Source organism: Apis laboriosa, unplaced genomic scaffold, assembly GCF_014066325.1.
Source record: "Apis laboriosa isolate Shangri-la unplaced genomic scaffold, ASM1406632v1 scaffold79_cov154, whole genome shotgun sequence".
In the NCBI taxonomy this organism is placed as follows: Eukaryota; Metazoa; Arthropoda; class Insecta; order Hymenoptera; family Apidae; genus Apis; species Apis laboriosa.
The window spans coordinates 756,000-779,879 of NW_025224475.1; the positions used below are offsets into that span (position 1 = coordinate 756,000).

The following is a 23,880-nucleotide window of genomic DNA, read 5'->3' on the forward strand; positions in this document are numbered from 1 at the left end:
CAGGAACGTTACCTTCGTTTAGAAAAAAGAAAGAACACGGTTCTACTCGGAATCTATTTGAAAATTTGAAATTAGCGTTCCAAAGTTACAAGCTTTTCATCCCATCATTGATAAAGAACAGAAATTTTATGGTATATATATATATATGTTTCGAATTGCGTGTGAATCTATAACCTTATATCAGTGTTTCCCAGTGTTTATCACCCATATCTAAAAATATTACATTTACTTTATCATATCGAATTCGTTCTCCCAAAATTTATAATTTTGAGAAAAAAGAAAAGTGGTAGACCATTTGATCGTTATAAAAATGTTGAGAAACACTGATCCGAATCATTGGTTTATCTTTGGACGAATTCGAAATTCGAGCGGCTTTCAAAAAGTCGTTAACCCGCTAAAACGGAGTAATACTTCCTTGATGACCGACATTAACTCCGGCACGTTAATCGCGGCGCGCATGAACTTCTAGCCGTGCACTGGATCGAGCACAGAGATGGAAGGAAATGCGAAAATACTCGACGAGGGGATACAGAAGGGGCCGGTTGGCATCGCGCTGAATAATGGAGCCGCGTTTCAAGATTATTTCCACGATGAACGATCTTAATCTCATTGTCCCGCGATCCTTTCAAAGGGATTCTTACGAGCGTAACGAACGTCTTTGCGACGGTTAAGAAGCTCGTATTACCCCCAACGTTTCATCGCAAGAAGAGAATTATATAGATAGACGGGAGGATCTTTAAGAATTCATTTTTATATTTTTCTCGATTGTTATTTGGATTATATTTCTCGTTAACAACCATCTCTCGAACTTATTTCGCGGATTGAACGGAGGGGGTCTCGAGATGAGAATACCTCCCCGGTGGGTATATACCGCTGTTAGAAAGCTGCGGCGCGCTTGTTAGCGGAGACCGATTGAAATTGGCCGATCGACCAATCATTGCGATTAACTGGAACGATCGTTCGAAGTATGTAAGTTTAATCGACGATAAGCGCCGTTATCCCGCTTGCTCCGGGTTCAACAGGTTGCCACCAAATTGTCGACATTCTATATCGGTCAATTAGATCGATTAAAAATTACACGGTGGGGAACAACAGGTGAAAAAGGGATGCGTTTTCGTGTGAATTAATTAGTGATAAATATCCACGTGGTGGATAGGATTGAGTTGTAACTCGAAAGAGGAATCATAAGTAGTATGGTTGCGATGCTCGTTAAAAGAAAACGATCACCAAGTTTTGTAAAGAAAGAGCTATTAAACGGCATTATATGGGAGAGCGTTAACCGAGAATGTTCGGTGTTTCTTTACGACGAATCGTAATCGCACGAAGCCGAGAGCGATATTACAGTATTTTCCAAAACAAACGATCCATTTAAACGCTGCATAAAAAACGCGGTATAACAAGAAGCATGAACGGTATTGCAAGAACGGCGCGCATTAGAGTGTTTGCGTTTCGTATTCATTCGTTTGCTCGGCCTTCAGAATGCAGCAAGAGCTCCGATGTAATTTAGGAAGATCCTCCAGTGTCAATTAATTATCTTCGTCGTGCCACCCAGAATAACGTCTACGTAATTGCTTATTAATTCCTGTAAGTGGATTAAATTAATATTCATCGGTCGACCGTACATTCGAGATAAAATACGTTAATGGACGAGATAGCTACGATAACGTTATTACGTTCATAAGTTAACGGCAAGAAGTTATGTGCGTATTAAATTATACCGAAAATCAAACTAGGTATACGTTTAATAAACATATTCCATCGAAACATTCTTCTCTCGTATCGACTTCGTAAAACGAAAATCTTCCATATATATATATATTTTTTATCAGTTATTACGACGAAATAACTTTATGGAGTTAGAATGCAGGAAGGATCGAATAATCGATACAATCTTAATCAACCATGATGGAAACTTACTTCGATGGGATACTTGTCGGGCACGTGGGTAGAGGAGACGGTGGCCGCAGTCAGCATTGTCAAAGCTAGAATCGATCTGAAACAGAGATTGCAAAGATGCCTTAATTAATCCGACGTAATGGAATGTAATTTGTTATCGTCGTTGTCGATCTACGAAGCGGTTTTCACGAGCGTCCGTCGACTGTTGAACCGAGCCAATTATCCCCCTTATCGCACAAAATATCTATCTTTCAGCTGGTTTCATCGGGTTAGACATTTCAAGAATGTGATAATCTTCCTCGGATGAGTAACGTTGCATACTACGACCATGTAAAATGCTCCTGACCTAGGGGACCGGATAACTTCTCCTGCTTCCACATCGAAGTGCCTAGTTAATGTATTCTTCCCCTCTACCCCCCTCCCTCCCCCTAAATTATTTACCGGTGAAAAAATTCTCTGACAAGGATTAATGCGATCAATACGGATAGATCGTGTTTAGATTGAATAACGTATGGCCGAACCACCCCGCGTCTTCCTTCCGAATCGAACCTCGAAACGATTAATTGAATACATCCCATGATTTATCCCCCATCGCGATTCCGAATTAATAACGCACGACACGATAATTTAATTTTGCGCAGATGCTCCACAAGTATATTTAGAAACGCGATCAAGGATCGTGAGATTACCAGGAATCTCATCGTATTGAAATGCGAACAAAATTAAATCGCTTTAAAAAAAAAAAAAGAAAAAAAAAATAGCGATGAGATCCACTCTCTCCTTCTTTCGAAGTATCTTACGGCATTTTTAAAACGATTTCACGGGAAAGGAATAACCGAGCATGTGTTCTCGATCATCCAGTTCGGATAATCGCCGCCATAGATTTCAAAAGTTCTCCATTTTCACGCCGCGAATAGCGTTCCAACGCGTCTAAGATGGAAGAACGTACAACAGCAGTATCGCGGCAACAGGCGCCAATTCGTTTTGCCATGCCATAATTATTAAAACTGCGGCGGGGATGTATCGCCGATCGGGTAGTCGGAGAGATGCGAGGAAGAGGAAGAGATGCGAGGAAGAGGGAGAGAAAGAAAGAGAGTAGGAGTAAGGGAGGTGCAATGACGTTGGAACAAGTAAACTGTGCCACTAAGCGCTAATAACGTTTCACTTGTTGCGTTTTCTTGGAAAGCTTAATTAATCATTACGCCCTTATGCGGCGGAAAGAGAAAGAGAAAGAGAAGAGAAAGAGGAGAGAGGGGGTAGGAGAGGCGGACCGCCCGCAGCCACTGAAGTAGTCGCTTACTCGCGTGCGTGAAACGCACACAGCAAACACGTGTAAACGCGTATTATTGCGACGAAATCAGAAAAAGCCGCATCTCCTCTTGCCTTTCCACGCGATCTTCTCGCGAATCGCGAATAAAGCTGCGTACATACCACCACTCCGTGTAAAGTGGAATAAAATTAATAGCGCTCTGACACACGAGGCGAGGTTGGGTTTAAGTACTATTTTAAAGATACGGTAAGAGAAGTAGTTGGCGTGTCAGGTGCTTCATCGATCATCTATGTTGAACATCTATTGCTCGTCTCGAGCATGTTGCTCGAAGCGAAAAATCTCGAAAAAAATTTTCTTCTACATCTAAAGAAGAGAATGTTGCAACTACTTTCGAATTATTTTCTTTCGAGATTTCCTGAACAATATTTCCAGTATCGTCACAACTTCTCGTAAATCATTTTTATTTCCTTCAATTAATTATTCTTTATTTCAATTTCGAGAATTTCGAATCGCTCGAGACTCGAGAATTATTAGATACTTTCGAGATCCCAATTTATACCCAAATTTAACATTTAAGTAATAATGTTGAGAAAAATAAGGTAAAGGAAATCGAAGGAGCAGGAAGGAAGACTACAATCGCAGACGATGAGCGAGGAATAACGTAGAAAAAGAGGATTGCGAGAATACGAGAACGTGATTTGCACTAATGAAACGGTTATCCCATTGATTTACAATTACTACTCGCGCAGCTTTATTGTCCCTCCATTACGACAATCAATTACCTCATAAACAAACATCTATCGTGCTCCCTTCGTTAGACACGATTACCGTGAATTACAACGAAGCAGTTTGTTATTCAACGACGACGCACAGCTAGCCCGCGTGTCTCGGTATGCACAGCGCTTAAGAAAGGGACGTTCACGGTGCACGCAAGCGGCGCGATGAAGCATTGCACTTGGCTGCAACTGCTCTAGCTACCCGCTCGAGAGCAATCGTGTCCAACCGCGACGACGAACACGTGTTCCTCGCTTCTTCTTTGTAACGCTAAACGGATCGCGAGATTTGCCGTAAAATCGTTCGTTCGTTCGTTCGTTCCGATTCCAGCTACCCCTCTTGCCTCTTTCTTTCCTTTGTCCTAACGAATAATTATAATAATCGTTTTCCAATGTTTTTGAAATTACTTCGAGAGACGAGAATATCTCCGATCGTCGTCGCTTCCCTTTGCACCTCGAAAAATAATCGACGAAAACGGGATACTTGTTGGAAGAGTTGTTGTTCAAACTTGCAGTTATCTACATCTTCACGCTTCAGGAAGGAACGAAGATCGTACAGAGACGAATAGCGAGGGCAATTTGTTCTGTTATCCCGACGACAAAAGGTTTGGCTATATCTGTCGTTGTTCGTGGAAATCGTTGAGAAATCTTTGACTCGACAAGGACTGGTGGCTGCTGCTCATCTATTATCGCGCTCGTCTTTGAACCGAGGATTCTAATACTCGTCACTAGCACGCCAAGATACGCGAGTTTCTTATTGATCGGTTTTTAGCGTAATTCTTACGCCATTGAAAACAAGACCGACATTGTTTATCGCGGCATATGATGCACCAACCGCCACGATAGCAAAGTCGTAACGCTTCGAAGATGCGACCCTCGGCTGCAAGATCTCCCGGCTATAAAGTTTGATACGTTTGTGCAAAAAAGGGAAACAAGAGTCTCGATTGCGTGCGAGCGTGCGAAACGCACGGTCTGGTTTCCCTGGTCTCGATGGATACGCTTTTGTCGAGAGATCTCGCGGGAACGTGATAACTTACTCGATATTTCCCGGGGTTTCACGAGTCCGCACCACTTGTCGGGCAAAATTAATTCTAGCCGGTGCAACGATCCGATAATGATTCCCGCGAGACAACGATTGCGCCCGATTAGCTCTCCTCCCGGAGATATTTCATCGAGTTAGGGTCAGTGAACATGCGCGGAACGATGGGATAACGAATACCAGATTCGACAAGTACGTGCAACGATCAACGATGGATAGAAAAAAAACACAAAGTCGGTATAAATTTCCAACAATACTCTTTCATTTAAAAAAAAAAAAAGAAAACGAGAGATCGATGAATCTCTGAAACTCTGTCTAGCGATTCTGTGAGGATGATCGAACGGCACATTGGCCCGGAGAAACGAATAAAAATGTTGGCAATAACGATTAATCGCAATAACAATTAAATCCCTGGCTCGATCGGCGAGTAACTTTCCAATTCTCGGCGGAATTCATCCGATAAATCGCGGCGTTTCTGCGGGCAAAAAAAGGGGATAAGAATAACTGGCCGGCCGGCGTCGCGGGAGGCCGGCGAAATCATTTTAACCACGGTGGTCCGATGCAAGGGGATTTTCGTCTCGTGCAGGGGGAGGGGGGGGGGCAGAGCCGATACGTACGCGCCGGACACAAAAAGGAATGGCCGTGAAATATGATGCACGATACACGTACGCGGCATTGTCTCGGTAAGCTGTTGAGCATCTCCGGCGTTAACCAAGGGAAAGGAGCAAGAAGTCGCCCTCGGACAATGGGGGCGTGAATTTCGAATACCTCCTCTAATGATACCGGAGCACCTCCGATCGAAGCGTATAAATGCCAACGTTCCTGTTTACGCGTATATTATCACGTATATTTTAACCTCTCTTTCTTTTCGTCTTTTCTTGTTTCCCGCTTTCTCCCCTTCTTTCGTCCCGTTTTTTATTGGAAAGGATACAATGGTTCACGGAAGGATCAGGGAATTTGCCTCGCAAAGAGAGTATAAAGGTTTTCGCAATGCAATCGGTATTCTCTCTCTGTTGAAACTGGTTGAAACTTCCGGATAGACGAAGCGTCTGTTGTTCAAACATTTCTTCTCTCATCGTTTCAACCAAGGATCGTGGCGTCGTAGAATGCTGACAAAACAAATTATATTGCAAAAACGTTGAAGTTAATATTGTACAAGGCTTCTTTCTTATTTCGATAATGGAAGATTTAGCTCAAATTAGAAAATTATTTATTGCAGGTGAAAATAATTCATAGCGAAGTGTAGAAAATTTCATTATACAGTTACTGGTGAAACATTATCGTTGACGCGTTTTGCTTTGTCAGTCGTGAACAGAGAAGTATTTTGCGATGTTGTTGCACTATAAACTGTCACCGTCTAACCAAGCTGCTGTCGTGCTGCGGTTGCTGTTGTTGTCGCCATAAACATTTTCCCTCGTCTCTTCCATTTCTTCCTCTGCACTCCTCTCAGGATCTCTTCCTTGTGGCGCGCTTCCACCTTTCTACACATCCTCCCTCTTGTCGTCTAACCCCGCTCTCGCATTTTTTCCTCTTCTTCTTCGCCTTTCCTCGCGAGTTCTTCACCATCCAACCTCGTCCGTTGTAAGACCGTTCGTCTATCTCTCGCCTCGTTACTTACTCGAGAACAGCACCACGGGCGCCTTCCGCATACTGAATACACGCGAGTGGGTGGTTGGCAAAATCCACGAAACTCTACTTTGAGGAAATTTAATGCGAATGAGGCGAAGTGAGCACGCGAGTGAATCACGACAAATATATATCGTCGACGATATTGGATAAAAAAAATTTATATTACAGAATTTTCATAACAATTCGCCTATGTATAATTATGTATAATTATAGATATTATAATTTTCTCGCGTGGATCGTGAGAATTAAGCTAGATAGGAATTTTATATGAATGATAAAATCGTTTTCCTTGAAATTCCTCATTTTTTTGTTCCGATCGAACATTCGAACTGATGAAGAAATTAATAAAAAATAGACGAAGATCGTTTCCATTTGACGTAAAAACGTATGTTCTCGTGAAAACGCGCAAATGGCACGCGTGACGATGTTTTCAATTGAACGATCTTTACCTTGTAACATGCATTAATAATTAAAAGTATTAAAGTATAACTAAAATCATAGTAGGGTCAGATTTTTGACAATCGATAAAAAAAACTATGTATCGTAAAACGTTTCCATCTTTTCTCGCTTTGATTACGAAGGGAGTTGACGTGATATAATCATTTCTGTGTTTGGCTTTTTACGGGGCTGTTACATTGACGAGGGCGGAACGTGCCAAGGCAAATTTAAATACATGGAAATCACAATGAACGCGTACGTGGAAGCTGGTTATTCTCTTTTCAAGGTCCTTCAACGACGACCCTGGCGGTCTCCGTAAATCGACTTCGTTGATTAAACGAAAGAGCAACGTTCCAAAACTGCTCTGCTTAATTATCCTCGTCTTGGCGACAACCAGTTTAAAAATAAAATAAAAAATGGGCATCGCGCAAATAACAACACTTTGCTTTGGCGAATTCACGGCTATAATGGAACGAAATATAACAATGAATGAAACAAAAAAATTTTTTCTTTTTGTTATTCACGACTTTTAATAGCGAAAAGAAATTGCTTTCTATTTGATATAATTTCATTTTTTGCACACTAAATTTAAAAAATTAGAAACAAATTCGTGCAATTTTAATTTTTTCATTTTACCTTTTTACAAACGACTGAATAATAAAATCGATTTGTATCACGATCTTTGATTAAAAAAATTTTTGAATCACAAGTATATCGATGAAATTCTCGGAATTTCATAAAAAAATATTACTTTATTTACTAGATTAAAGATATTAAAATTGGAACGTTGAACGATAACGTTGTTCTCCGATAAAAGTAATTAAATTCAACGCATGCTACTGGTTTCAAAAAATTTTGTTTAATTAGCATAGTGTATCCGTTCTTGTAGCTATCGTGTACAAATGCAAATAGATCGCCAGCCTATTAATTTCGTATCCTGAGGTGCAAGGCCGTGAAAAAGGAAATATAGTGAAAGCATTCCTTCCTATTCGAACGCGGAACCCGTGTTTCAATGATGGTTATCGATCGATGCTATTTCCTTTTTACGACATCGTTCGAACGCGGGCTCCATAAAGAGAAGATGCAAACACGATTCGTGTCACGTTTCTCGTATCGTTGAACTTAATTGTACGCGAAAAGGAATACACGTAATTATCGCGTCAATTTAATTATTGCCGTCGATGGCAATCTTTTGACGTTTAAATCTCGAGAGACAGATCCGATATTTTATTTCGTCCTTCGTAAACTCGTCTTTTCCAAGGCCAACTCGATAGATTTTCAACGATGATTTTCAGCAAAATAAAATTCGAAGTGGATTCTTGGTAGGTCGATCGAATACGTCGATATTCGGATCCGTGAACCGACGACGTAACAGGATGCATAATCGTTGGCCAGTCACGAACTTTCGCGTTCCATCGATCGTTATCGATTCATCCGAATTTTTTACGCAGCGTTAATCAGCCACGAGTTGAATGTCGAGAAGGAATGAAATATAAGAGCACCTTGGATGGCCCTTTGTAATACTCGCTTCATTGTCGAGTCTAATCGGATGATCTATGCATGACTGCCCCCGTCGCGGTGGAATCTTAATTCGATAACTCTTAATATTAATAAATCGCTAACGGGAGCTGATTAACGTTAACGAGCTAACAATCCCGCGCAATAAATTCGACTTGTATCCATTGCATCGATCCGTTTGCATCGAGAATTAATTACTTGTTCATCCTCTTGATCGGTTTATATTTTTAGAACTAAAAGACCTAACTAATTTTTAGAACTAAAAGATGAGAAATGGAGACAAGATTGGCCGATAAATCTCGAGATCTAAATATTTATATATACACATAAATATATAATTATACGATGAATCACACGATGAATATTTTTTTTTAGTATCCTCTAAGCTCTAATACATTATGAATCATTTCTATTTGTTATAATTATATAATTATATACCAAGATAAATAAACGAATGAAATTTTCGTGCGTTAATTAATTAAAAATAAAAATGTGTTACTCTTATAACTGGTAGGAGTCGATGGGCTAGAATAAAATCAAAAATCTAGAAACTGAAAAATTAATCCTAATGACGAACTTTATACTCGTCAATACATTGTGCTTTTTTAAGCAGCAGGTACGACAATGTGACATGGCTATAAATACACACCTCTTCGTAGCGTTATTATTAGAAGTGTGGGAGGATGCGAGAAGAGTGGTACGTGAGACGAATAAAGAAAGTCACGACAACACATCGACAACACATTCTCACCCGAGGACGCGTGCACCAATGGACCGACCAGGTGCAATCGCGCTTCACACTCGACCTCGAGTCATCAGCTTCGCAATCTTAAATATCCTCTGCTTCGTTAACCTATATTCCGCTCTTTTGATTCGCGAATTCGATACTGTGGAACCTACATTTCGATTAATTAACGACAGAAGCTACGAGAGTTCCTTTCGTATAATTCCTCCAGCGTATTACGAAACGAGAACGAATGCATTATGTAATCACCTTCTCGAGCCAGGTGAGATTCGAAACTGTTCCAAATTAAGTCGCGCTACGTTCGTTAAAACTGGAGAACAGTGACGAGTAAACATGGATGACAAATTGGAAACATTTCAATGTGTCAAGCGTTATTAATCTCGAAACGAAAGAATGAAAAAGAATGAGATTCTCCAAGGAACGCCAACCCAGACCTAACTCAAAGCACGTGTGGTCGAGTATTAAAGAATGCAGTTTCCAAGCTCTTCGGCGTATCTTTTATCCATTTTCGGAACTTTCCTTATTCTGGTTCCACCTGTGCATCTTTATATTCTCGTCTCTCTCTTTCTCTCCATCCGTTTAACTCGTTTTCGGTATATTAGGTTTCACGCGAACGCAAGAGCCACACACATATGGCCAGTCGTGCGTGCAGTTAACAAGACACGTAGTATGTAGATGAACCATCTTCATCATAGGTATACCGCACGCAACCAGTTTGTTAGTACATAACTCTTCTCTACTCGTTCTTCTTGTTCCATAAACATCGTTTTTCCGCCTATTTTTTGTTCATCAATAGGAGAAACATATTTTCCTCCTATTTACACTCTCTCGAATAGATCGATGTATAAATATCGTAATGAACCATGAAATTACCGTCTAATGAGGTTCGTAGAAAACGTATATACTATATCCCTCTTAAATTGAATTCTATTCGACGCTAAAGAAAACGTAAATCGCATAGTTTTAGAAAGATTTAATCGACGTAATCGTCCATTACGATGGAAACGATCGGTGTCTTTCAACAAGGTGCTTTTTAAACCATCAACCGTTTGTAATCTAATCCACTTCGTTACGATTATCGTAACACCGTGAAATCTTCGTTTCTGCGTTTCCTGTATCGTCACGCCGCCTTTGAAATCTTCGTTCTTTGACTCTTCGAGTCTTTCTCCCGCAGGAGAAATATATTCGGGGAAAAAAAAAAAAAGAAAAAAAAAACGTTGAAAGAAATAGATCTGGGATAAAAGAGAGAAATGGAGGGAAAGATATGAAAGAAAAAGAGGAAGAAGAAAAATGACCGTAAGGGAACGTCTTCGTTCTTTTAAACGATTGTCTGTCAGTTTCCTCGGCCGGTAGTGAAATTACATCTCTACAGCGAAATTAAGTCGATGTTTCGTTACACGATTTAATCGTTCTAGCGATTACATTCACATAGAGATCGCGACCACCGGACACGTCGAAACCTTAATACGTAGCGCACGTACAATAGTTATTAAATGGTTAATGACCGACAATTAGAATCGTTCGTATATCGTAATAAAACCGGACTCGGGAAATTATCTCAATCTTGGCTAGGAAAAATTATAACGAGCCTACCCTAACTCCGACTCCTTTAATTCACCTTACTCCGAAACGCAAAAGAAATAAAAAAACGACTCTTTTCCATCTTTTCCCCCCTTTCCCTTTTTTCTTCTTCTTGCACACGGATCTTCGAAACGAAGCCGGTAGCTGAAAGACAGGACGTGCGCGCACGATCCACATCCCGACCTTCTCTCTCGCCTTCGTCAATTGCACACTCGGTGTCCTTCTTCCCTTTTCCTCGTTCTAGCCAGTGTACGCGTACATAACGTATATAAACGCGTGGTACACGTTTCGCCCATCGGGTTCTCCTGCCGCCACCGAGTGACGTGAAATTATAATTCCGTAAAATTAACGTTGCATATGTTAATTATTAAAAACCGGTCCTTGGCTCCGGGGCCGTCTTCGAGATCCTCGATTCTACGACCGGCTATATTATAATATACGAGCGTGCGAGTTACGAGACGGGTTCGCCTCCGTGAAACGCGGCCGCTGCCTTTAAGGCCACCACAGGAATCGCCGTTAAAGTCGTGTCGCTCTTATTTCTTCGATCCCCACCGCCAACCATCGTCCGGGGATCATTTAGCATAGATCGGCCGCTTTCGGATCGGGCCTCTGGTCGCGACATTTCACTGACCTATGGGGAACACTTTGAGAGTTAGGCGCCGCCAGCGAAACCCCTACTACCACCCCTGTCGATAGAAAGAAGGTCGTTGGCACCGCGACTTGGCGGAATGAAATGTTAAACGTCGAAATGCAAAACGTTAAACGTCGTCCGTAAAGTTCACGACTGAACTGAAGTAGAGGCAAAATAGAGCAACGTTCGCGTTCGAAGAAACGGCTTAAACACGTTCGATCTTGGAGAATCGAAGTAATTCAGATTGCTCCGCTTTATTTCTTATACACACAGTGTTTGAAAGATCGGCAATTAAAGGAGATCCAGGTTGGAGAATTAACAATTTCGAGATAAGCGTTCGCTGCGATCGGGAGGGGGGGAACACCGGTTGCGTGCCACGCAGATGAAGAAATTACTTTCGCGTTTCACGTGGATATGCCATCGATGGAATCCGGGTTAAGTATCGGTTCGAGGATATTCGAGCGTTCGACGGGCTCTTGAACAGCCACTTAAATCAATTAATTTCCTGTTGGTAGCTCACGATCGACGAGGGGGCGTTAACTAGCCTCTAAACTTCTACTCCCGATAAAAGCAAATTCCGTCCTCCCGTTTAACCGCCTCGTCGTGCATTCCCTTACCAAGGGTATCGGACATCGAATTCCACTTGCCTCGTGATCTATTTTTGCCGACCCTTCGGAAACCTACCATTCGCGATTCTTATGTACGTGCGTACATGTGTGCCATTAACGCGTAACGTTCTCCAATTCGCGCAAGTTGGCGCAAAAATAACCAACAGGTAAATGCATCTACGATGTTGCGCGTTCAGGCTCGGCCGGAACGATTACCGATTGCCTTTTCCAGCAGCGCGCTCCAACTCCGCGCAATCTGCGGCAAAACGAACCGATTTTCCGCGGCGAGCGTTTCCAACTCCCTCGTGCACCCTTTCTCCAGGTCCAAGTACCTGGCCGCAAATCGCGATCTTTCGATTTAACCGCGAGAGGGGAGTTGTACCAGCTACGAGAGAGTCGTGCTTTTTCCACCGTGGCTATTATTTACACCGCCGGGTATAAACGCCGCCTTTGTGCCCGGTATTGCACCGTCTCGAAAAGTCCCCCTTTCAAGCCAGTGCTCCAAGTTTCGAAGAAAAATCGTGATCTAGAGATTTTTAAGGACGATAAACGAAAAGGCGAATTCACCCGGTTCTTGCTTGGTCGAAGCTGGTCGTAAACGAGCGCGGCAAGAAGGTGAGCGAATGTAAACGAATAAGAAACACAAGGATGGGGGATTTTTTTCGAATGCACGTTAACGAGGGAGTGTACGTTTTTCTTTTTTCTTTTTCTTTTTCTTTTTTTTTTTCGAAATCGTAGCGACACTATCTTTTTCGTAGACGCGATCGTGAAATAGAATTTTCTTTGGAAACTGGAGGGCAACTCGAGTTCTAATTTTATCTACTTCGGGAAGTCTGTTGGTTTGCTCGTTATCGGAAACCTAAACTAATTACTCGTTAACGCTGCCACGAAAGCATGGTTTGACCGATTCTCATCGTCCGCTGTCATCGGCCATTAAATCGATTAAATCGAAGGAAGAGGGCAACAAACAGGGCAGGCGCCATCGGAGGAATAGCATTCGATGTATAACCGTGTGCATCGATCCCATCAGGAATGTCTTTTTTCTCTCCTCGAGCAGCTGGAAATGTCGTGAATAATACGATAAGAAAGTCGCCACCTCGGTGGCCTCGAATCGTTTATCTAGTCCCGAGGACGAGTAACCTGGACATAAATTCGCCGCGAATGACCCGATGAGATGGATCATCTCTTCGTAATTTTCTTCTTAAACTAGATCCTTGGCACTCGAGAGGCGCACTCGAAACAGCTTTTAAACTCGATTTATCGCCTCTGATCCCTGCCTCCCTTCCTTATCGCTTCTTCGCGAATCGAAATCTAGCAGTAAACGCGAACCTTTGATACCGGAAGGATCGGAATTGCGAGGAGAATCGTGCGCACCCATGATCAGACCTTCGACTTCCAACATTTTCGAACAGATTTAATTCCCACGTACGAGTTGGAAGGAACGGGGAAGAAAGTTTTTCTCTCTCGAAACACACACACGATAATCGCATCGTGCATGGGATGCACAGCGTATGGAAGTTGTAATACGAATAAACGCTTTAATAGCAATTACGTTTTCATTTGATCCGTGGAAGACGGACACACGCGGGGCAAACGCGAGGCCGTGTCGAGAGGCCATTCTCGAGAGAGAGAAAGAGAGAGAGAGAAAGAGAGAAACCGACCGTTTGAACGCCGTTTAATGACCGTAAATTTCTACCTTTCGTCTCCGTGGACGGGAATCTCGCCTCCTTGGCCGATACACGCGTCGAGAATGTCACGTACAAAGGCGCCGATCCAAGATAGTGGTGCCGGAAAGGGCAGCCGTGCAGAATGCGCGTTGCCGCTGAGAACCAGACTTGGAAGTGTGAACATTTTAATGTCACACTACCTACAATCTCCGACCGAACCTGTTAACCTGTTGCGATAAGCCCGACAATTTTTTGGGAAACGAAGACGTCGTGGTAATATCGCTGCGAAGGGTTTTTTATCTCAAAAAAAAAAAAAAAAAAGAAAGGAAGGAAGGAAGAAAGAAAGAAAGAAATGCCTCCAAGAGATGTCCACCTGTGCAAACGTTCTCACCGTTTTGTTTGATTCACTTTTCCTACAAACGAACCCTTTAGAGGGAGAGCGAAAGCATGTTTCTTGGAATCGTATATAGTCGTCCTTTCCCTTCCAAATTCTACATTCCTATCTGTCGCCTCTTAACTCCTCCCTCTCGGATCATTAAAATTCTCGCCACGATTTTCTGTACGCGTTTAAAATCGTCGAATCGAAGGTCGTCCGATAAGTCGTCCGCCGGTCGATCGATTCGAAAAGAGCGACGATCGTCGAAACAAACCGATCGAGAGACGACGAGAAAGCTCGATTCTTGCTCCGCAGCAGGAAATAATTAGCCACGACCGGATACGATTGTTGATGGCATGGATACCGAGGACAGAGCGGCGTGACTTCCAATCGACTTTTACCTTGGTGTTCGAACCCTTTTGCTATGCCTCGCGTGGCCCTTTGATGCGCTCGCACACAATACACGTAGCCATCGTACAAGACCATTGTTTTGGTCGAACAAGCGCGTTTCGCTCATTTAACGAACGGCGAGCACGTATGTCGGATAGCTCACGTATATCGTTGTTGTTTCTGGCTCGAGAACGGCGGAAGCGACGCTATCTCTCGCCCTTTCGTCGATTTCGATCTCTCGACCCCTCGCACTCGTTTTCGCGTTTTCTGCCACACTCCGCGCCGGGATCGGCCTCGTTCACGCAGGTGGAAAAATTTCACCAAAGACAAAAGAGACTTACGAATACAATGCCTAGTCCGGCACGCAACCAACCATATAAATGATATAGAATTACAGATGCGATTACGGTTGCGCAAAAGCTTTTATCGTATATCGATCGTATACCCTCTTACCGGCCTTTGTTTGCATAGCTTTGAAATAAAACGACATTCGCAGAGCGCGTGCACCGATGTACAGGCAGCTCGAAACGCATTTGGAGAGATTTGCCAGTCAATTATCGAGTCGGTGACAAAGTTGTGTCGAGATTTTCGGACTCTGCTACGAGGATGAACGGTTTCAAAAATTTCGTGCATCGTGTATTTATTATATCATTTTGTTTATGATAAATTCATTTTATAAGGATAGTATTCTCTTTCATGTATTCTCTTTCATAATAGCGTATGATTTTGAAGCTTGAAATACGAGTATTTCTACTCGTAAAAATCGAGATTACGTTTCTATCGACTCAATATTTCTACCGTTAATGTTTCGGAAGAGGAGTATTTCTAACATTTTCTATTCTCCGATTCCCACGCATCGAGTGAACAAAAAAAGAGGAATTTTTCCAATTTCGCGTTGTTATTTCGTAGAATCAAATATCCGGTTACGCTCGGCTCGTAAATATTCGATATAATAGCATCGATAGAATAGTAGTAGATCTTGTTCATCCCATATATCTTGATACTACTATAAAGAAAATATACGCGAAGAAATGGAAAATGGCGCGAGAGAGAGAGAGAGAAAAGAGAAATTCCTGGTGAAAATAAAGAGATACGCGTAATAACGAATCTAGGAATCGTGCGTGTTCGATATCGATGCCAATGCATCAGCTCCGACCTCTAATGCATCTCACAGTCTAAATGGGAAAGACCCAGTCTGAACCCTCTGATCTACAGCTTATTTCTGCAATTGCACGCGTACGTACACAGTGCCACGAAATAGAAATGGAAATAGAATAGGGGATCTTCTTTCTCAATCGTGGTTACCGCATACCTCTCGAGTATCGATCTTGGAAATGCTATCAGCTATCGAATTGTTCGTTCGTTTTTGCGGATTTTCTGCTCGTTAGTTTACGACCGGTGTCGCGAGTTTGCGTGGGTGTGAAGGACTTGCGGTAAGCTCGACGGAGACAATAACGAATTTCAGGGGAAAATCGCTCCGTGGAAACCGATTCTTTCGTTGAAATTTACTCGAGGTCTTTGCGGAATCAAGAACGCTGAATCAGTTGAAAGCTGTAGCTCGGTTTCCATGATCTTCTTACGATTCTTACGCTCGATGAAAAAGTTTCGTTCCCTCCAACGAGGGAAAACAGTATTTTCCATGGAAATCCGCCAGATTAGTTCCAATGTTTCTCGAAATTTCTCTTTGCACGATCCGCGTTCATATGGTGGCTGAAATTTCCAGTATACAGCGCAATACGCTCAACGGGGTTAAACAAACATCGGTGAGCTGCGAAGAACGAGTAGGAGGCGGCGCGTCCTCGCAATTAAAATGAATTCATCGCTGAAAATTTTACCGAGGAATACAACCAATTCTTTCCATGCGTGCCACGCGTTCCATTCTCAACTACGCGCCTTATTAAACTCGCAATCGGACCATGACCGTCGTAAATCTCGCCACGATGATGGTGGAAAGGGGAAAACGAGAATGATCAGTTCTACGATTCTAATCCCGGACTCGTTTTCTCGACGACGAGTCGACGCAATTAGTCGGAGGAAACGTTTGTCAACGAATATTAGTAAGAACTCGGATGTTTTACGACACGAAGAACCATGATCTCGTTATTTGTCGTTATAATCGTTTGAAAGTCTCGAAAAAACGAAAACGAAAACTTATATCCGACGCAAAAGCCAAAAAAAAAAAAAAATGATCCCACGTGTGCTATCGTTCGAACCCTCTTCCTCTTAATTTTTATTTTTCTTCGTGTACGTGAAAGAATAGTCGTAAATATACTCCGCGTTTCTGCACAGTCATCATCCTTGATCCCCGAAAATGAATTCTAACTATATAATAATCCGACGTTGATTTTCGATGACTGGCCTCTTCCAAATGCAAGCTTGTTTTCTAAGCGTTATCGATCCAGGTATAAGTCCTCGTCGAATTAAGATTCAGTGCTTGTTTGTTGGTCACTGATGTCATGGTTTGGATCCCGATGAAGACGCACCAGTGTTGGCAAGTCGTGAGAACAATATTTCTATAAGACGCGGTTTGCACTCGAAAGCCTCGCCTAATTATAGGACGAACATTGGGGCTCTTTGAATCGAAGCGAAACTGATCTAACGAAGAAGAATTCCAAAATAAAGAAGAACTGAGTAATATATTTAAGGAAAATTGTCTAATCGCGGTATACCAGATTATAAACAAAAATTAGAATATTTTTTTATCTGTTATACCATTTACAAAAAGAACAAAAAAAAAAGTATATTTCTTTCACACGTCAAATTTTCATTCGCACGAAACGATTAAAAATCACGTACTAATTAATTGAACATACGAATCGACAAAACGGATAAAACAACATTTAAAAAAAATATATATATATATATTTAATTGACCGATATTATCCTATTTTCTTCCATTTTCAAGAGATACAACAGAAGAGAGAATAAAAAAAGCGATTATTAATATGCATCGACACGAAGATAAACATTTACCCGCGCTCAAGAACATCCCTGTCGCGACGCGGCACGCACAAACGCCGGCGTCGAAATCGCGCATGCACGCGCGCCCGTATATTTGCACGTAGATCCGCGTGCAAATATGTGCATAGGGTGTGTACGCGAGCCTCGTAATTGTGAGCGAACTTACGTACGTACGTACGTACGCGCGATGTAATCGCGTTAAAACTATGTCTATGGTATAAAAAGAAGATGACGACGCGACGCGTGTAAACACCATGGTACGAATCAGCGTCGCGTTAACAGTTGTTTGTTTGCTAATCCTGAAAACGCGGAAACTTGCCTGTCAGCTTCCACCTCTGATTCCCGCGAAATTGCCGCTCTCTCCCTTCCCTCTATTCTCGCGAGTCGACCATCGTTCGACCACGAAAGCTCGCTTCGGGTCGTTTTCTAAGCCTCGAAACGATAACGGTTCACATTCCCCGTTGAAACAGGTGATTAAAACGCGATGGAACTTCCGATAAACTCGTGTCCCAAATGACGAAAGAAGTTCCGAGACGGGAAGTCTGCGAGATACAACGGCGAAAACATTAACAGGCGGGACGCATCTCGATGCTTTCGGTTCCGCGAGACACCACGATTCAGATGGTGAGTATAGCGGTACGTAGTTTCCGGTAAAGTCTATTTTCAGGCACCAGTAATAACAAGGAATCGATGATGCTTTAACGGTTCCCGCAACGATGTTCATTGGTGATTCTATCCACGAAACTTGATCGTGACGACCGAATAGTTATCTCCACTTGTGTATAATTGCGTGTAAACCGAAAAATTGTGTATTTTATTTTAGAAATTTATTTTCTCGGTCGTATAAGGCGATACATAAGCGATGCTTCGTATTAAAGCATTCCTAAAACGATTCCTAAGTTTACAAATTCTTCGAGAATTTTCGTTGAATTTTCGTCGTTTTTGCGTATATGAATTTACGATATCGTTTCGTGATAAACCGGAATAGAAAAAAGTTGCTTGAATTTGAAATGGAAATCAATCTTATCGATCGTTAATTAATTTCTAATTGAAACGGATCGATTCGGATAGTTTTGCTCGTATTACTTTCACACCGAAAGTTCCAGCCGAGCAAGTTCAAGTCGATTTCAATTAATATGGCTCGATCGATTGTGTCAGCGGAGCGTGTACCGGCTAATTAACGGTTCTGTTTCTACGTTCCGTATAATAACAGTGGTGCGTATGATGTATAATCATCGCAGCTCGATAATCCCCGGTACTCTCCGAGCAACGTCGCCCGTGGGAAAACGGCTTTTGATATCTTGTCGATATCACGTATCCCAAGCCATGCACCGCGTAGAAACGGCAGAAATCATAGACCAAAATGTTTCGATTATTCGAAGCCTGACAATAAATACGAGAGAAAATATCGACTCGATGATTCGCAGCCTATCAATTGAAGAATTATATTCCTCGAACGTTTAACACCGCAACTTTGACATCATAATTTCGCGACTATCGAATCTCTTCTCTAAAATTGGTATAGTATTTTTTCCATACAATCATACTATGAAAGGATTCAAAAATTTAATCCAAAAATAGTTTCAAAAAAAAAAAAAAAATGAACGATTAGGCAAATCGATTGGAATGAAATCGTAAGATCTGGAACTGACAAGCGAAAAGAAAAGATCGAAAGAGAAGTCTAAATTACGGTCGCGAGTATGCACGACGGCACAAACTCGCCCACGATCTCGTTCGAAAGAATAATTATAGGTTTCTCGTACGCGAATGGGTAAGACATGAGATGGCACCGCTGGCGGTAGCAGCGGTGGTTCACGTCAAACCACGCTATCTCGCGCTCACTGAAAAATAAACGAGAAAAGACCGTTTAATGCCGCTTTCGAACCGTACGCCTCCTACCCGGACGAAGGAGTTACGAGACCTCGCGAACGTTCTTATCTGATATATCCAGTATGCGTCCCGTGCATATACGGTATATGCAGTATCTCGTTGATGACGGACTACTATCCTTTTTTTCCATCCAATATGGAACACGACTGATTGTTTTCACCGACGGATTTATAACCGTTCGTTTCCATAATGCACGGTTATGTATTACGGGTCTTACTACCGGATTAACGCGATCTTGCTTTTTTCCCAAAAATAAAATCTAAATTGAGAATCTTGTTAAGACACTGTTATAAATAAATCTGTCTTCTCTGGTTGCGGTGTTGGAAGATTAATCGTAGATTTGAAAGAAAAAAGTTAGATCATATACGTTGTTTCAAAGTATTTCTCATGCTATGATTCATCGATGTCGATACGCACGTTTATTTGTAAATTGCTTAACAATTAGATAAACATCGTATTGCGAAATAATGCAACTTCCGAGTACATCATACGCACTAATAATGGCTACTTTCCATCCTGTCGCCGCCATTCTTCAACTCTCGTCAATGAAGCCGCGAAGCTACGATGTGTCGATATCAACGTATCGCGAATAATAACTAATTACAATGCGTCGTGTCTCGCGATCCTTCCTAGATGCATATTAAATTTACACTCACACAAAGGTGATGCGTTATCGCCAACCTCACCATCGAGAAAATTCGTCGTGGCGTCGCGGAAGACTGATAAAAGATCGTGTAGCCTATTTTTTCCAAGATTATCTTCTCGAGACGGTCTAAGATACATATAACACAATAGAGAACGTTGTTCTAGTTGGCGTCGTGCGTGAGTTTTTAAGCGTTAAAAATTTATGTATACCGCTCGAGCTTGTTGCGCGTAGATATAACGCATGCATATTGTTATTTATTATCGATTCGTTCATTAACACGAAATTAGCATCGTTTAGACTAATGGTTCCCAATCTGTAAGTTCTTTCGATTAATTCATACTTACTTTTAAAATGTTTCTTTCATTTCGCGAAACGATCGATCGAAAGTTTCAATCCCTATCTCGAAAGATAAATTTCTCGAATAAAGATCAAAAAGTATATCACGCGCTAGTTGTAATGTGTCTAACATGTATAATAAACGGTGAAATGTATCTTAAAAAAAAGCTCATCAGAAGCTTATCAGAAGGTCAAGAGTGCATCGATTTTCGAGTGATTCGTTACGAACGCATAGATACCAGAACGCGAAGAATAGGCGTTAACGCGGGTTTACTTAAGCGTGGAATTACGAGCAGTGGAGAAACCACTGCTTCTTCGTTTCACTTTCTAGCCGATTGAAACGGGCGCGCGCGCGCCAGAGTTCTACGCAACTCAACTTCCCTCCGGTCCGGGACCGATCGCGTACGGCGACGACAGGCCTTCCATCAAACAAACGGTCGTCGATGGGAACGACGACCATACACCGCCGCCATTCCCCTTTTCGTCGCTCGTTATTTATACGCGATTCGTGCTCGAGCTTCCTCCAGCCCTTAATCACTCGTTTCTCTGCCTTCGGAACCAGGAAACTACGAGTTTATCCTGTTAATTCTTCGACAACGACAGATATACCCTCGAGAGGTCCCGATACCGAGGGATTCCCTCGAGAAAGAGAACGAGAGGAAAACGAAAGCGAGCAACGCGATTGCCGAGGGCCGGTTATCGTACGCAAAGTGGAGGAGGACAAGTATATAGCGGAGGAATGGGACGTGGGGTTGACCGCGCGCGGATGATCGTCCGAATGCATCTTTAATTCCACGCACTTATCTCGAAATCAATTTAAATCTTCGCTGTCCGGCTCGGTTCCTATACGGAGAAGGGAAGAGCTTTGTCCGTGCCGACGTGGATCACCCGTCGTTCCTCTCTCCCTTTCTCGTCTCGTGCCGCGTTAGAATAGCATCCGTCCCGCGCGCATAAAGGCCATTGTTGCAGAAAAGGGACCAAGTCGACGACGACGACGAACGAAGACGGCTACGATCCGTCGTTTCTCGTACGGCTCATTCAGCATGCAGTTGCCGAGGTTATCGCGCTCCACGGACGTTGATAGAATACGTATCGTTGACTCGGGGTTGCGGTGCGGTGTCAGGCGTCCGTGGCTGTCACTGTGTCTCTAAACTGTCAAGGTCCTCGCAGCGGGACTCGATGCGAATCAACGTCACCGACTCTCGTTCCGCCCCCGCGTTCGCCACCCTCCTCGCATTCGCCTTCTTCGATAACTGCCGATGCGGAGAGGAGAGTCTCTCCTCTAGACGCTTCTCTCGTTTCGAATCGTTTCAAGTTCGATCGTGGCAAGAGATCTTGGTGGATCTTGACGGAAGTTTACTTTACTCCGTCCTATGCTATTCTACACCGTGATTGACGCATCTTCGTTTCGCTTTTATCGAGCAGTACGACGAGGAAATACGATAATTCCACTGTATGTACAAAAATTGGGAAAAATCTGTTTGCACTCGAGGTTGTGTGAAGGTCGTAAGGCTGTTTGCGTTGCGATAAATTACAACGTTATTTGTAACACGTGCCGGATCGTCAGAGATATTTTAAGTAACGGCATTAGAGACGCCCCACCCTCTGTAAACGTTACGGATCACTGTTTCTTAATAGAGACTTACTACGATTAATCCGATATTGCTGTCATTATCCTCGTGTTTTTTTTTTTTTTCTATTTTAAAGGGAGAGCCGGATTCAATCGATCACGCAATGTCGCGAACAAAAAACATTCTATTACTCTTCGCCCGATGATTGAATGAATCACTATTCTAAAAACAGTTTGATGAACGATTCGTCAACAAACATTTCTCGAAATACGTATTTCTTTTTAAAGGAATCTCGAACGTTAGGCAATTGCAACGATCGCGAATCGAGAATGGACGAGGCGCCCTTATCTCCGTGTTTTCTTTTCAATGTGCGCAAGATAAATCGAAAAGTCTACCCGCTTTCGAAAAAAGGTTTCTTCTTCGGCATTCGAGAATGGAATCGCGAGAGGCACGCGCAATGGGGAGGATAAAAGCAACGCGGACGAATTCGTCGCGTATTTGAAAAAATATTTGGCGCATAAATCGAACACTCGTAGCGTAGACGTTGTTGTCGTTGCCAAATAATCGTATTTTCATCTCGATCCCAGGCATTCGTTGCATACGATATACGCGAATCGAAGAAAGTATCGTCGTTAGAGTAAATCGATGTAAACAGGAGTCAATGACTCGCAGCTACTCGCACAATCCGCTACCACAGTTAAGCATAACGCGGTTGTTAGTGGCAGAAAAGCAGAAACCGCTCGCGTGAATCGACGATCGCCGTTTCTAAGATTAATTTCGAACAGGTCTTTTCATTCCTTCGAGTTATAAAATTCCAAGTTATAAAATTCACGCATAAGAGAAGTAGTGAAAGGTTTTGGAAATGGAACCGAAGTCTTTATAAAGAAATTTCTTTAAACAATGGCGCGCGTAAGGCTATTATATAAGCTGGGAAACCGTATAGATTCGATTTTTCACGAATCGTCAAAGAAAAGTGGGTAACGGTTGAAATTGTTTGCCAACCGCTTCATAACTGCCGTGTAATCTATTGTTTGATGATTTTACGATCTTGGTGGTTTTACGGCTCGTATGCTCGCTTATAGACGTTGTCGGTTTGCCTCGTTCTTCGATTTCATTTTCATTTCGCGCCATCACACCTCTGACCGCTCGTAAAGACCGACAGCGTACCCATGATCGAAGAAATTCGAACAATGAAATTAAAGCACGATCCAATTGAGACTTTTCATAGTGAGACTAATCACGCTTTACGATCGTCACCATTGCAAAAACCACTTTAACAACATAATCTTAAACGTTATTCTTAACGTTTCCGGAAGTTACGCATAAACGTTCATTATGGACACACGTGTTCCATAACGGTTTTCTTCGCCCTGTCGAGTCTATCTATCCCCGACATTTCTTTAACGGAAGCTTTAAAATTTTTTACATATATACATATATATATATATATATATAAGAATTATCGGCTCGGTAAAAATCTTTTCCCGCACCGTCCGAAATAAACCGAGCGTCTCTTATCGAAAGAAAAGAAAGTTACAGTTAAGGTAAGACTCTCCCCGATCAGTCCATTCGTTTCGATCGATGCCGGACCACGCTTCGAAAACGAATCGTGCCGGAGCACGACGACCCTTTTAATAACATCCGGATAACGACATGGAAATTGACTTAACGAAAACTCGATAATCAATTGCTAAGTGGTATCACGGCGACAATTAGTCTTCGATGTTTTTTTATCGAAATTGCTACGCGGATAGCACGGAATGTTTCGATAAACGAAGTCCAAGAAAGAAAAATAAAAAAAAAAGAAACACGTGGAATTGGATTAATTCTCGCTTTCTCACCCCGTAAGGAAACGTAATGAACGATATAATAAGCAATTGAATTCGATATAAAAAAAAAAAAAAAAAAAAAAAAG

General features: G+C 42.3%; 1 protein-coding gene across 2 annotated transcripts in view; it reads right to left on the reverse strand.

Annotated features, from left to right (window-relative positions):
* Window positions 1-23,880, reverse strand: part of LOC122719481 (ADAMTS-like protein 4) — a 39,231-nt gene that overhangs the window by 9,811 nt on the left and 5,540 nt on the right. For both annotated transcript variants that reach the window (XM_043945317.1, XM_043945318.1), the window contains one exon: window positions 1,918-1,993. In XM_043945317.1, coding sequence (XP_043801252.1) covers window positions 1,918-1,993 — 76 coding nt within the window. The remainder of the gene's footprint in view (window positions 1-1,917; window positions 1,994-23,880) is intronic.